The sequence below is a fragment of the Lissotriton helveticus genome, chromosome 12 (genome assembly GCF_964261635.1).
Source record: "Lissotriton helveticus chromosome 12, aLisHel1.1, whole genome shotgun sequence".
Lineage (NCBI taxonomy): Eukaryota > Metazoa > Chordata > Amphibia > Caudata > Salamandridae > Lissotriton > Lissotriton helveticus.
In genome coordinates this window covers 822,735,682-822,751,006 of record NC_136073.1, presented here as the reverse complement: position 1 = coordinate 822,751,006, position 15,325 = coordinate 822,735,682, and the positions used below count along the sequence as shown (strand labels likewise).

General features: G+C 45.4%; 1 protein-coding gene across 1 annotated transcript in view; it reads right to left on the bottom strand.

Annotated features, from left to right (window-relative positions):
• Window positions 1–2,132: 2,132 nt before the first annotated feature.
• The window catches only part of RIIAD1 (regulatory subunit of type II PKA R-subunit domain containing 1), a 37,484-nt gene continuing 24,291 nt past the window's right edge, over window positions 2,133–15,325 (bottom strand). The window contains exons 3-4 of the mRNA XM_078668258.1: window positions 15,068–15,114; window positions 2,133–2,488 (exon numbers count right to left, since the gene is read on the bottom strand). Of these exons, the coding sequence (XP_078524384.1) occupies window positions 2,403–2,488; window positions 15,068–15,114 (133 nt within the window). The 3' untranslated portion in view covers window positions 2,133–2,402. The remainder of the gene's footprint in view (window positions 2,489–15,067; window positions 15,115–15,325) is intronic.

Here is a 15,325-nt window from a genome sequence, read left to right as displayed (position 1 = left end):
TGGGCGTAGTAACCCTTAAACCCTACAAAATAATTATTTTGGTGATGTGGCCAGTATGAATCTATTATAGTTCGCCCAAAACACAGCCTGGAGCCCTTCAAAATGGCGGCGAAAACTCTGCCTGCTTCAGAGGCAAATAGAACAACTCACCGAGGAAAAGACAGTGAATGTGCATTGTTTGTATAAACACGACAAAGCGGGTTAGTGGAGTATTCTGTGTCAGGGAGGGCTTTTAAGTGAGGGACAGACCCCCCTCTCTCCCAACAAGTGCTGCTGGTCCGAGGACCCGAGAATATTGTCACCTCGTCCTGTCAACGCCTCAGCTGAACCGGCTGGCGTTTCCCAACCTCATTTTTTTTCTCCACGGTATAAATGATTAACAAACAGGCACACAAAAGGAAGCTGCTCGCGAAAATTAATGTTTTATTTAAAAAAAAAAGAAAAAAACCGAACAGGGGTTGTTGGAGGGCCTGCAAGCAGTGTAATCCGAAAAAAATGAACTGAATGCGTGGTCCCTCGACTACACCCGGCCTTGTCCATAATGAGATTTATCTCTGAATAGAATTGCATTAGGAGGAAGAGAAAAGGCAGGCTGCTGTCCGGATCGCCCAGACTGCAGGACACAGAGGGCAGGAGAGGGTTATAATGAGGGGCGTCATTAGCGGCAGACATCTCTCTCCGAGGCTGGCAACAACAGCGGCCTCCAAAGAGCCACAACGAGGCCTGGAAGGCCTCGGGCACCACAAAGGCCTCCCTGGGCCCGGGTACCCCACCCCCAACCCATACCGCCTTGCAGGCTGTTGGGGATGAAGGGGAAGCCCCCCTCCCCGAGTGGTGGTCGACACAGTACCCCCCCCCCAGGCTTGTTTTAATGAAATCCTAGCGGAGTCCATGGGCCTGGGGAGACCAGATCTGGGAACATGGCCGAATAGATATCTGGCAGATGCTGTCCCGCTAATCCTACGGCAGAAGGCCTCGTGCCTCCAGACAGCGCTTTAGCTGCATCCCACGGGGGGAAATCAGGGATTCCAAATTGTGATGGAAGAAAATGCCATCACCGAGTGGCTCCCTGAAGATTAGGAGTTTTGCGTCATGTGTTAACGGTTGGCGGTCATGTTAAGAGATTAGCCGAGGGTCGCCCCAGAACAGCAAGGCAGGTGGCACGCATGGTTCCTTCAGCCAAGGGGGCTGGCCCACGTGGCTGACGTTCTGGCACTGGGCACTAACGTAGAACATCAACCCGCTTGCATACTTAGCGATGAGATCATGTCCTTTTCACATCTCCTGGTGGAGATTTGGGTACAGGTAGACAAGGCAAGACACATCTTGAAGCCATTGTGGACCTACTGAATAACTCCCTGCAGAAGTCAGGAATTCTGTGAAAACCAAGGTGCCAGGCAGAATCTATCTTTTTCCCCGGGCGACTGCCCTGCTACCTCTTGGGACCATAACCTGGTCATACCATGCTAACATACAACCCTTTCGATAATGTGGTCTTGTGGCATTAAAGTATAAAGTCCACATATTTATTCTTATAAACACCAAGAATTTCAGTGATTTTTTAAAAGCAGACATTAAGGTGTTCTACCCAATTATAGCAAAAACTTCGCTTTAACTGTGCTTTCCCCGTGAATCTCCGTATACCGCATATAAAGATGCGGACAGTGTAATTTGCTCTTACAACGGATATGATGGCAGCATTTAGCGGTAAGAGTGAGCCGTGAGGTGCCTGCTAGAGTGGTGAACTGGTGAGAAGGAGATGGTGAAATTTTGATTTGGATCAGTTGCATCACACTACTGTGTAGTTTGGAGACATTACAAAGGATAAGGCGGTCGTCGAGTGTGCAGTTGTAAGATCTTTTATTACTCCGATGCTCGTTTAGCGATTTGGATAAAAGCGTACTACAAATGAAATAAACAAAATAAATGCAATGCATATAGTCTATCTTAAAGATCAATACCCCTCCCCACTCACATGCACACACCCCTCCCCCACCTGCTCTACACTCCCATTCTTCAGCTGTTGTACATTTATGAAAAACACGGATTGCTCTAGTATTAGATTTACACGACAGTAATTCCAGTAGCTCGGCCATGGTGATGAGGGGTTGAAAGGAGAAATACTCAGTTGCTTCTGCTGTTTTAGAACAATTTATTAAAAATTGTAGGAAGTAAAATGTTATTGTTCTGTGATTTATAAGAATATAATAATGTATCTGTCGAAACAACATGTTTTATTTACTATAAACAACACTCCTCCTTTAGAAGTTGACAGAAGGGTTGCTTATCCAACAGGCCAACGCTACCGCAGGAGTCCAGCACAATGCAGCGTCCGGATTGGTCCATCTTCGGTGTTGACCTTTGCACCACAGCATATATTCAGACAGGATGGCCAGTTGCGCTCAAGGCTTACACTCGTTTTCTTCTTCTTCTTTTTTGGCTAATTTCTCTTGAATTTTTGAAGGCAACTCCGGGTCTGTAAAATATTCTGAAATAAATATTTAAAAAAGTATTAGCTTTAGTTTCTCTTCTGGGTGGAGAAAAGTACTGATGCACAAGAAAACCCTATGAGTCACAAAGCAAACACTTAAACAAGAAAAGGGGCAATGTTTAAACAAACTCGCCTGGTAGGGCCAGTGTCCAGTTTCCACTCAGCCTCAAGATGTTTCATAAATACTTGATTTTCCATTTTTCTTAAACCTCCCCTCCACTTTTGATTGCATTAGGTCTGGCTCACTGTTATATCAGGTCCCTGACAAGGCAATTGATGGGTTTAGGCGGATGGAAACATGTTCCTCGTTGAATCCGACAGTGGGAAAGGAAAGATTGGGGGAGAGAGGGAATCCATTTTCTTCTGGAAATTACCACATCCATCTAGAGGGGATTCTCTTAGAAATAAATACGGTCCAATTCATATTGATCATTTAAAATATCGCTCGCCACAACATAAATGATCTAGATGCTTAAATGAGAGGTGTTGTCGATATAAGTGGTGCTGGTTTTATTAACCCTAGGAAGGTGAAATGTTGGAAAAAAGAAAACGGTTAAATCGGCTCTGCCGAAATTCGAACCGCAGCTATGCAGGCTACAGATGAATCTCTACAGTCAATGCATTAACAGACTGAGCTATCTGGAAAACATATTTCACTTTTAGCGCCTGGCAGCAAACAGGTGACTGCTGTACGAGCTCGTGTGTAAAAAAAAAAAGGGCCACGCTATTTCGCGGATAGTTACCCTGAACCGCTCACTGTACATTATGGTTTTGGTGATGTGGCAAAGTAGCTCCTTACTCACAAGTAGTAGACATATGTCGGCAGCAGATGTAGCTCCTGATGCCCTGGCAGGGGCTTCACATTGGCGGTTCAAAGCCCTGGTCGCTGCGCTCCCCATCACCATACTGCTGAAGGCGGCTCTCCATGGGCAACTCTTTCCAGTGCTCTTCACATGGGCAGGCCAGACACGTTGGCTTTGCCAAGGCTTGTTGCAGCGTTTCTCTCAGACCGTCTAAGCTAGAACATCGCTTTTGCCATACCTTTATATCAGAAGACTATTTCTATGGATTTCTGGCTTTTGTTTCTGTAATTCTGTACAAAATAACCAGTGGTTCTCCTACTGGTGGGGGAAAGCATACGAAAAAGAAACCCAATGATGATGCTGTCACGTTTTTAACAGGGCGGAGAACCAAGATATACCGCCTCGCGGCTTGTGTACGTGAATGAGGGTTTTCGAACGAAAGACGACTGAACACGTTGCAAACCCTGGTTACTCAGGTCGAGTGATCCATTCCCTCTTGATATCTTGTATGGCTACAAGGAAGCTGAATGGATTACAATCCCTTCTTTCTCTCCCCTCTTGATTAAATATATCTGTAATAAACATGCTTGATACTTCTTGTAATGTGAGTGGAGAGTTTTTTTTATGTCTTAGGATCTGCTGGGGTGAGATTGGCAGTTCCCTGTGCCATGCCTATGCTGGGTATTTCTCTTAAAACTGCCCGTGTTATCGAAGCTGCAATTCTGCACCAAATTAACATTTTATTGCACTTACACACTTGTGTTTAATAAAAGCACGAGTATTTCAGAAATATTGCTTTGAATAAAAAACATTTTTTTTACACCTAACTTGCTTCCATTTACACCGGTCGGTATCAGGATAAGTTGGCGTCTTCTCTATACTTTACCTTCCACCCTCGCTTTTCTTTAAGGAATGCTGCACTTTTTACCAGAATGATGCCACTTATAAATGTTAATTCTCCTGTCTTAAAAGGTCTTTCTAGAGAAATGTTCTACTCCAAGTATAATACCTGTATAATGACGACTGTTTGACATCTATATAGAGTTTGCAAGCATCTCAGTTCACAGAAGACGTTTTACATACACTTATTAAGAATCAAACGAAATTGGCACTCATTTTATTAATCTCGGAAGGATAAAAGACTGAATTAAGACTGCAAAGGTTCCAAATCTGAGACCTGCTGGTAACACTGGTAACTCATAAATCTTTGCAACCCTTGCAAATGCAAGCGCCTGCTTGAGTAACACTTTTCTCTGCTCACATTTTTACACATAAGCCCATGGCTATCACCCTTACTTTCAACAAGAAATGGAGGGCCAAGAACGAAAATTCTTGCTATGTTTTTGTTGTCAATTTGTACCCGGATCTAATCTTATGCAGATTTATATAGCGCATAGCTACCCAAAGGCTTCCCAGCGCTGTGTATAGCTCGGATGTACGTTGTTACAACGCATGCTTTTACTACGCATGCCTTTACAACGCAGGTTTTTCAACGCAAGTCGTTACAAGGACTTGCGTTGGGGGGTGCTGGATAGTGAATAGTTTAATTTACTATTCCAACTCCAGTCCCCGTGGATAGTAGGGAAGGTGTTGGTTAGTAAATTAAACTATTACCTATCCTAGAGCGCCCCCAGCGCAATTTGTTGTAATGACTTGCGTTGTAAAGACACTGCGTGGTAAAATTTGCGTCGTAAAGGATGTTTCCCGTATAGCTCACAATCTGACATTTGTCTGGCATCGCAACAGGTTTCGGTAGTCCAGAGTAGGTCTTCGTACCATTTCCACTACAGACCAGAGTTGATTGACTTTTGTGGAGGTGTGGGTGCAGTTTGGTGTGCTACTTTCTATAGGATTTATGTATTTTTAGTGGGGGTGACTGTAGGGCTGAGCAAAATGGCTTAAGTACTGTCCCGGATAATACCGGTGCCTATGGCCTGAAAGATGAATAAATGTGTGTGGGTGATTTTCTGGTCGACTTGTGTCTGTCTAAGGACTTGGGCTCAGCGAGCGCCATGTCAAGCGCAGATGAAAGGGGCCCGCATGCCAACAATAAGGTCAGCGATGCACATCAAATGCATCTTAGGTGGAATATAAAATGGCTGCCCTCACAAGGCTATTTGATATGGGTTTTTCGAATGAGTGTAGCGCTATCTATGGAGTGCTAAGATTGCGTCAGCGAAAGAGAGGGTTAAGAATCCAATCAATCAATCAGGATTTGTAGAGCACAGCTGCTACACCGGTGAGGGTCGCGAGGCGCTATCTGATAAATCCAGAGCCCATACATGCAATATCAGACCATACTCCGCAGATAACCTTGTGGTTTAATTTGGTTCCAAATGCTGCATAATCAAAGTAGCCCTGACAACGGTAAAGCTGTTTTGAGGCCTGTCATGTTTATGAAACCAATATTTTATGTAGATCCATAAATGATTTCCTATATTTCACAGTTATACCTGAAGTATGAGTTTTTATACCACTGACTTCTGTGCAAAAAAAAAGCAAAACAAAAAAATATTCCCCCCCCCCCCCCCCCCATTTTAGCTCCCACGAAATTTTGCTCAGCTCTACAGCCAGAACTTCTGAACAGATTTGCACAAACTTGGCATGAGAATAGAACTTTACTCAGAGAATTTACTTGTGTTGGTTTGGTGTAAATTCATTCAGTCGTTTTTGAGGTCCTAATGTTTAAAAAAGTTTGAGTGGTCTTTAAACGGTGAACACCTTTGTGAATAATTTGCGAGTCTGAGATTTCCGAAAACTAAAAAAATCTGTTTGGATGAGGAAGCCTTTTGTCCCATCCTCTCTTTTGGATCTGAGGTGTCAGATTTGGTACAGCGGATTCAATAGATCTGATTGGCTGCCACAATTGAAACATTTCTCATTAGGCAGCCATTGCAATACTCGGGGCACAGTTCCTTTTCCCAGAGGTATAGTAAAAGAATGGTCGATAAGGGGGCAAGGTGACCTTGGAGTTGGGGTCGGGCCCTCAACAAACAAAGCTGTGGGATTCAAGAGTCAGGTTTCAGAATCACAAGTCCCATATCTGAAATGGCAGCAGGGGACAATGGTACCTTCTTGAGCCAGACATTTTTTGATACAGAGGATTCAAGAATCAGAAATCCAACTCATGATGCTGATGTGAGCTTCAGGGTATGATGCTGAACAAAAAACAAAACAAAAAAGGTCCAAGCACCATGGAGTAACCTCAGGGATATTGGCAAACAGACCAGGAATCAACTCCGTCCCCACCCCCCACCAGCACAGCCAATAAACATGCATCACAGGCTGGTCCACGGAGGGTATGGCACAGGGCCCTGCACACAACCACTGCCGAACAAGGCCAAAGGTCATACGCAGCAGAGTTTGGGCACCCGCAGCGGGTTGGGCCACGCGGCCAGCGGTCTGGCAGAAGTTTTAACTGCAGCTGCATGTTGGGGGAAGGATGACCCCCAGCGGCAGGTGGGGGCGCAGACCCTGTGACTGACCCTGCTGCACACAGCTACGTACAGCGGTGGTTGCAAATCAAGTATTTTTATGAAAACACTGAAATTCACTGAAAAAGCACAGTTGAACACCGAGTTATGGTTCTGGTTGAAATGCATAAAACCACTGAAATTCACAGGTGAAGGTTGTCAAGGTACACACAAAAAAACGTAACTGGCAGTGTTTGCCACAGACAAAGCACCAATTTGGAAACAGCATAGAAACTCAAAAATAGTTATCAGGGGAACAATGTGGCGAGCAGCGCGAGTTGTGGCACGCGGGTTGATAAACGTGGCTCAAATTGATACATAGAGGAAGGAGGCGTTGGTGAGAGGTAGAACTTGTCTCAAATAGGTTCACTCACCTTCATTTCTGAAGATGCTCTTGCTTCTGGGGAGGCAGAGGTGTCTGATTTTGGGGAGCATGGGTTGTTGCTTAGCAACAGAGAGAGCTGTGGAGGGGCTGCAGATACCTGCCCATTTTGCTCTTGAGATTCCAAGGGCGTCAGCCTGGGGGTGTCTAAGTATGGCATTGTCCATGGGTTGGTGTGAGAGCAATGCTGCCGGGCAGGCTGTAAGACTGCTAGGCCTTTGGGATGGTGGAAGAGCCTTGGGCCTGTGGGATGGTGCAAGACTGTGGGAGAGTGAAAAATGTTTTTATGGGATGATGTAGAGGCACTCTGACAAAAATGTTTAGACACCGACTCGAAGAGTCATGAGATGCATGCACCAGCTCCAGAGAGACTCGGCCTCCTACCGAGTACTTTTACTGTCCAGCAAAGGGCTATGTCTGGGCCACATGGACCAACTCTTTTTATGAACGCCAAAGAGGCACAGTAAAATGCACATCTTGCGTCCTCTTTTTTTCTATTTCTCTTCTTCCAAAAATCTCACTTTTTCGCCTAAAAAGGTAGCCACCTTCTCATGTCCAGACCCAAGTGCCACTCCTACCGCAACTTAGGGCCTGAAACATAAACTCAATCAAACTGACTACCATGTGGATGATGCAAATGGTAAATTGTTAATTTTCTAAAATCTTTTGAGGGCTGCAAATTTTGTTCAAAATCCTCTGTATTGGTTCTCACTCCATATCCCCTCCCCAAAAAAGCCTCCTGTTTTTCACAAGCCTCCACCTTTCCGGAATGTACAAAACGCCCTTTCCATCCCTGGTGACTCGCGCCGTCTGCAATCCCACCATTAGCGTTACAAAACAACAACCCTGCGGCGGGATGTACTCTCACACTCATAATCAGCGAGCAATTAATCCATTTGTATTAAATTCTGAAAGCTCCCCTGGCTGGCACTGGAAATTACATCAAGTGCTGGAAGAAGGTTGGGCCCAGCTAAGCAGACATCAACACTACATTAGGGTTTGCTTGCCCAGATGTCAATCACCCATTGTATTGTATTGTAATTGCATTTATATCATTGCCCAGTAGTGGGAGTAGGTGACCAGGGTGATGGTTAACTAGCGTTGCCTAGCAGTGGGAACGCGTGACTTGAACGATGGTCACCTATCAATGCCCCGTAGTGGGAACGCATGATCTGGAGCATATTCAGATCCTGCAACAACGAAGTCTCGGTCTCTGGCCCATGAGATAAGCATGTGGGTAACCATAATCGTGTCCGTCATATTAGGATTCCATTGGTCATTTACTGGCCTTGACCATTATCCTGCCCCGGCTAGTAACCCCAGGGTACATCCATTGGCGCAGCGGGCAAGTTTACGAAGAGGGCAGCTCTTGTCTCGTCCATTATACCAGTCCAGCTAATAGCCATGATACACACCCATCTCAGCAGAGGAAAACTTTGGGCGAGTCCAAGTAGTATTGAAACTTGGTTTACTGCATTATATCAAGGTGGTGGGTAACATGAATCCAGTCCACCGTGTTGGAACAGTGTGTGAACTTTGTTTAGTCCATTATAACCTGCTCCAACATTATATTAGGGTATTAATGATATTGGTCTAATTAATTATACCAGGACTTGAACTTTGGGTTAGTTCATTGCGTTTGCCTTATTGTCAGGGCCGGACTGGGACCCAAAGCAGCCCTGGCAATTTTGTTGGACCGGCCCCCAGGGGTGGGGTGGGGGAGGGCAGTGTGTACACTGCTGCTTTGGTTACTGGGGACCCCATATTGCAGCAACCCTGAAAAACTGACCCACAGTATCAAAACAGGCCCTCAGCACTGATGCTTTGTTTTTACTGGGGCCAATATTGCAGCACAGCTGGAAAACTGGCCCCCCACCACTCCAAAACTGGCCGCCACCGCTCCAAAACCGGCCGCCACCGCTCCAAAACCGGCCGCCACCCTTCCAGCTTCCCCGGGAAACACCGATGCCCGTTATAGCCAGTCCGGCCAAGCTAATTGTTAATAATCCTGAAACATTCGTCAAGATTCCTGGCCCTGCCCAGCACTCCAATGCTCCCCAGATAGGATTACCGTCTAAAAATACTGATACGTAGGTAGGTTTGTTAATATTGGTTTGTCAAAGAACCGTGGTGTAATCCCACTGTATCCGGTAAGTGTGTACCCCCAATCTAGTCTTTTATTTCAGGACATTGAATGAAGTTAGTTTAGTCTATTCCTTTGTGGGATCCAGAACCTTTGGTCGTCCTTTCTTTGAGGAGAGCAGGAAAGCGTTGTCCTGCCTACTAGAGTAGATGGTGTGTAAGGTCTAGACCCCTATAAGAGGAAACAGATGGTGCATTCTAGCAGGATAGAGGGCAAATGGGCTACTCCATTCCTTCAAGGCAGTGGGTGACCTCTGCTTAGTTTATTAGAACAACTCGGCAAGTCACCTCTGTATTAGAGCCATGGGCAAACTTGGTCTAGACGGCTGCACTGGAGTAAAATTGCATTACCTGAGCACACACTCAGTCCAGTCAAACAAATCACATTTTATAACACATTTCTTGTATTTCTCTTGGTCTTTTAATTTTCTTTCTCTTTAGTCCAACCAGCCAACACGTGTTTTGTCGATTGGGGTGTTCCCCACGACTTCCTCAGGGCTGTATTCCTGAATTGTCGCTCTATTTACACCGGCCAGCCAGTTCTACTTTCGCCCTGGCAAATACTGCAAAGATACTTCCACTTTTGCTACTCCAAATCTGATTGACACTTATAAACCCTTAGTACCCTCGTGTATGACCTCTTTATATCAGTGTCCTTAATGTTATTTCTGTGCTCATTCCAATCATACGTCCATGTTTAAACAGCATGGATAGCTGCCACCTCAGACACGGACGCCAAAATCTGTCTGATTCAGTAATCTTGTTGCACTGGAGTTGACAGATGCTGGAGTCTAGTCCATTAGTTCAGGGTGGTAGGACACCTTGGAAAATTCCAGTTCATTAGGGAGCTAAATAATCTCAGTTTAGTCCATTCCATTATGGCAGCAGCTTAATATGTTCTATGAGGGTAGAGGCTTCCTTGGCTTCGCTCATTATATCAGGGCACTCAGCAAACTTTGTCGAGTCCATCCCATCAGGACAACAAACAGCCTTGGTCAGGTCAAACACATTCGAAAGCACGTAACCTGGGTCCAGAATATCATACAAGGCGAGAAGGTCATCAAGCTTAATCCATTCATCGAATGCAGCACGTAACCCTGATCTAGCCGACTATTAGAAGGAAGAGGAATTCTGAGTATAGTTCATTATACCAGTTTTTTAAGTGACCTCTGACTAGCCCATCCAGGGCAGCAGGTAAACCTGTATATTTTTCTATAAAATTAGCGAAGTCGATAATCTTGGTCTAGGCCATTCCATTAGTGCAGCACATACTTTTGGTCTACTTCATTCTATCTGGGCAGTGGGTAAACTCGGCTGCGTTCATACAAAGCCAGTTGGCAAGCCTAGACCTGGTCATCATATGCTGGCAGCAGAGATTCTTGGTTTAGACCCTTGTATTTGGCCAGTGGGTAACCCTGGTTTAGTCTTTTATATAACTACTGGGTGGTCTGATCCATCACTTCAAGGGAGTGAGTAATCTTAACTTAGCCTATTACCCCAGAGCAGCGGAAACCCAAGTCTACTCATTCATATCTTTCCAGTTGTTGACATTGGTGTACTGTAATAAGTAAGGCGAAGAAGCATCCACGAACTAGTGTCTTATTGTAGGTTTTCCATATCCTTGGTCAAATCACTTCGATAAAGGTAGTGGGTGAACCTAGAAGCCCAGCAGAACATCTGGTCTAGTCATTTGTATATTTTCAGTGGACAACACTGGCCTAACCCATTATATGAGAGCAGTGCGTATCCTTGGTCTGCTCCATTATACAAAGGCATTGAGAGAACGGACACTTGCCCTTTACACGAGGAGGCCGACAACCTCGGACTTGTTCACTGTATCTGGGCAGCGGGTAACCTTGGCTCAGACCATTCTATAAGCACAGCGGTGCCCTATTCCATCACTACAGGCATATGGGAAATCTTAAATTAGTCCAATACACCAAGGCAACAGTAAACCCTGGTCTACACCTTGTATCTGGTGAGTGGGGAACATTGGCCCAGTTCCTTACCTGTAAGTAAAGGACGTGCATAGCACTGCCCTGGAGCCCTTCATCAGGACCACAGGTAGAGCCAGCTATGTTTATTTTATTTATCAAAGTTGGACATGAATCCCTGAGCTTTGGCGCAGTCTGCTTGGCTCGTACCAGTCACAACGGCTGGCAAAAGACAACTCATCTTTTAACGCTGTCAACTGGTAAACTTGGATTACGCACTCACATGGACAACCACGGCTTATCCGTCCAAAGCCGGGAATACCCTTCGGCTAGCACTGATGTGCACTGGAACATTAAACCGACTGCGGGTTCATGCTTCGACCACTACTAGGGATACAGCAGAAAATTTCACATGACCTTCTTGGTGCTTTTTGACCAGATGCTGACATCATAACCGTGGCGGCGTAGGTGCCACAGCCACAGCGGAGGCAGTGATCCAAGCCACACCTGGGCATTGGACACACATCAACTATTTGCCCACCCTAATCTAAGGTAGCCCACGTGGCTCAACCGACCACCTCTCCCCACCCAGCGGGAAGCCCTGGTACCGTGCCGCCTCTTCCCGCCAGCCATATAATTCTCCTCCTCGCTTGTCTCTCCCATAAAGACACTAAAGAACAAGATGTTGTGCTCCACAGCTTGAACCTGTTTGTTGTTGTCGGTGCCTTTTATTGGGTTTCTGCAGTTTAATGATGTTTTATTGCTCGCGCTTCAGTGCTTGTGAGCGATGTTCTATAAATCAATGAGGACTTTACCTGCTAATCCTGTTTCTGTACCCAAGGCGTGCAGGCAGGGACTGCAGGAGGAAGGCTTCGCTTGAGGAGACCTCCGAGAAGAAGTGTGGGAGGGGTGTCTGGCCTACACGGAGGGGCGAGGCGAGGTCGCCATGAGCCCTCATGCAAGCAACGGGCCCCTGCCTCAAGGTGGGTAGAAAGCAAGACCTGGGGTGACTTGGACCCCATGCCCACCGGTGGCACTTACGCTGGCCTTGTCCATGGTGGTGGTGGACATCTAACTTTTAACTCTTTAAAGGGAGAGGTGTGGCGCAGTGGCCAGAGTGGCTGTCTCCGGAGCGTGGGGCTCACGGTTCGATCGCTGGCAGCCCAGCTAAGCACCATGTGACTCTGGGCAATAGCTCACTTAATCTCCCCGACGGCCCACAGCGCCTTGAAACCTTAAGGAGTGATATGTTTGTGCTTTACAAATAGGAATTATTATTATAAATGGGGGTCTTTTGTGGCATTTCATCCACTGAACAACACTAACCTGCACGCCGAAGACCTCAGCCAGCGTTTCATTTTAAGCACGTTTTTGACCGTTTTCTTCAACCAGAGAATCACTTCCTGGTTGCAAAAACACACAGCCTGAGGCCTACTCACGTGCTCCCCTTTTCAGGATGTCAGTAAAATAAAGAGCCTCTCTCCAGTGTGTGCAATGCATGTAAGGAAAACAGGCTGGAGGCGAGCCTGAGAGTCACTCTGCCATTTTAAGACAGAATTTCAACTTTTTCGGGCTGTGTTTTTTTGGGTAAAAATACAAGGCTGGTGATTTATTTATTTTTAAATGCAGCTGATACGATGGCACCTAATTTTATATTTGACCAAATTTGCTAAATCCTGCTACTTTTGCGGCACCGCCTGATTGCAGGTACTTCCAACGACGCCTCGTCTGGGGTAGGAAGCGCTATATAAATGCGATTACAACTGTCAGGTATGCTGCAGTGTTCAATTTTCATGACGGATACTGCTAAATTTCGTAAACTTGCGAACTTATTTTCGCGAAATTAAATTTTGCGGAGGCTTGGTTATGAAGCCCTCATTCACAAAACAAAAATATCCTTTTTCTCAGGTTTCCATAAGAACAAAACCCGGTAGTCCCTGGTCAGTAACCATTCCATGCTGTGCTTGTTTTGAGCGTGGCCTGTGGTTATGTCTGGGGACCTGTCGGCAGCGGCAGGCTAAACATCGACTTCGGCTGCAACAATCTATTTGGATAAATTATATATATAAAAAACGAGGTGAGCTGTCAGTGTTTTCGAGAACGTGAACAACATGAACAAACCGTATATAATTCATGAGGTTTCCCGCGAGGAGGTAGCGAGGGGACCGCAGCGGCAGGCTCAGAGACTTTCCTAATGGCCTAATTGGCAGGTGTCGGAAACCGGTTTATACCGTTCTGGAGTGGGGCCTGCAGGCTGTGTGAGTATCTATCTATCTATCTATCTATCTATCTATATATATACACACACATATATATATATATATATATATATATATATATATACACACACACACATATTTCATGTTTTGTAAAGCACCGGTTTGCGACAGGAGCTACTTCGAGGCCCTCAGACCAGTAGATCCGTACAAGTGGTGGCCTGTATGATAGCTCAATGAATTAAGGACGCGTAAGACGGACCACTGAAGATTATGCAGCAGGGGAAGACCAAATGATGTGGCAGGGTTCCCTAAATTAAAAAGCAAGAAAAGACGAATTATGCAGTGTAAAGCCGGGTATTCTGTGAGAGTGTTACTTCAGTATTTTGTACTTCTTACACACAGTAACACTGTCTGTGCAAAGATCTTACCTCCTTAGGAATAGTTTAACAACCAAATAAAGCAATAAGCAACTGAAGATGGCCAGTCAAACTTTGCATAGGACCTTCCACAGCGCTGGTATACCTCGCCACTTCTTTAGTACTTTTGATCTCTTTGAGCTGGAAACCATTTTTTGGGGTTAAAAAAAAAATAATCTGCATGATAGGCAGCAGGTGATGGTTTGTCGGGCAAACGTGGCAAATGCATAATTATGCGGAAAATGCAGCAGCCCCAGAATCGCATAATTCCAATGGCCATGTTCTTATTTGAGCGGCTCTATGTTCGAGTCCTGGAAATGGAGACTATGCTTTCAATATTCTAGGGTCGAGAAAAGGATTAGCTCTAAATTAGTTCATAGCAATGCTTGTTATTCACTGCACTAGTAAATGCTTTATTGTGTAGTTATTTTTATGACTCTTCAGGGCGGAGAGCGGATTAAGGAATTTATGGCATTTTGAAATAGGCTGTTAATGGTACTGAGGTTATAATGGCTTGCTAGTATGCGAAATAGTAAACCCCCTTTAGAAATGGTCCCACTCTAGGTGACCACCTCCTTCCAAGTCATTACAGACACAGTTTACAGACCTTGACTTTCGTGTGATCCCCAATGCATTCTGGGTGTTGTAGTCAAGCTTTCCTTCCATTGAACTAATTAGACTAACACACCTGAAAGCAATTATTTGAAGGTGAAAAGATCAGTGTGAAAACATTGTCCGTAATGCTCGAACTACTTAGCGGTAATCTTCATTACTTCGAGTCGTAGTCTTCCTCGTCACAGTTCTACGTACCCTCCCTCCCTCTGTCAATTAGGGCTATAATGTTCTTTATTTTTGTTTGGATACCACGTGGTTTGAAGGGGGGTTAGTCCCTCATTTGTATCGATGCGCTGGGGGCGGGGTTTTATACAAACAAAGCCTAGGCGGCCATTGTTTTTTAGTCTCTAGGGAGTGAACAAGGTCTACACCCGAGACAAAGGCCTCATTTGTAAGGACTGGGATGAGGAAGGCAGAGGAGGAGGTAATAATGACGTGGAGGGAGGTGGTCACCATATCCCAATTCTAAGATCCACATGAGATGAGAGAACGAGAGATGGCACCCTGCACAGGGAAGACCTCAGCCAGGCACACTAGGTGACAAAATCATTCAATCGTTTTAAAAATCATTTTAGAAAATAGTATATCTGACCTGCAGCAAATTCTCGGACGTTTTCCGGCCTCTTCAGCATCACTTCCCTGCGGTTAAAAGGAGTGTTAGACTGAGTAAGTAAATTGTAAACACAACGCTTGAACAGTCGTAAATGGACAGTATTAAGCAGTTCGTATACGGTGGCATGAACAGAGTGTTTAGCCGGACACAAACACACTTTGCATTCTGGGTGAAGGTACGTCTCCTTTCTACCTCACCAGGTCACTTTGCAGCCCTGAACTTTTATTTTTACAAATC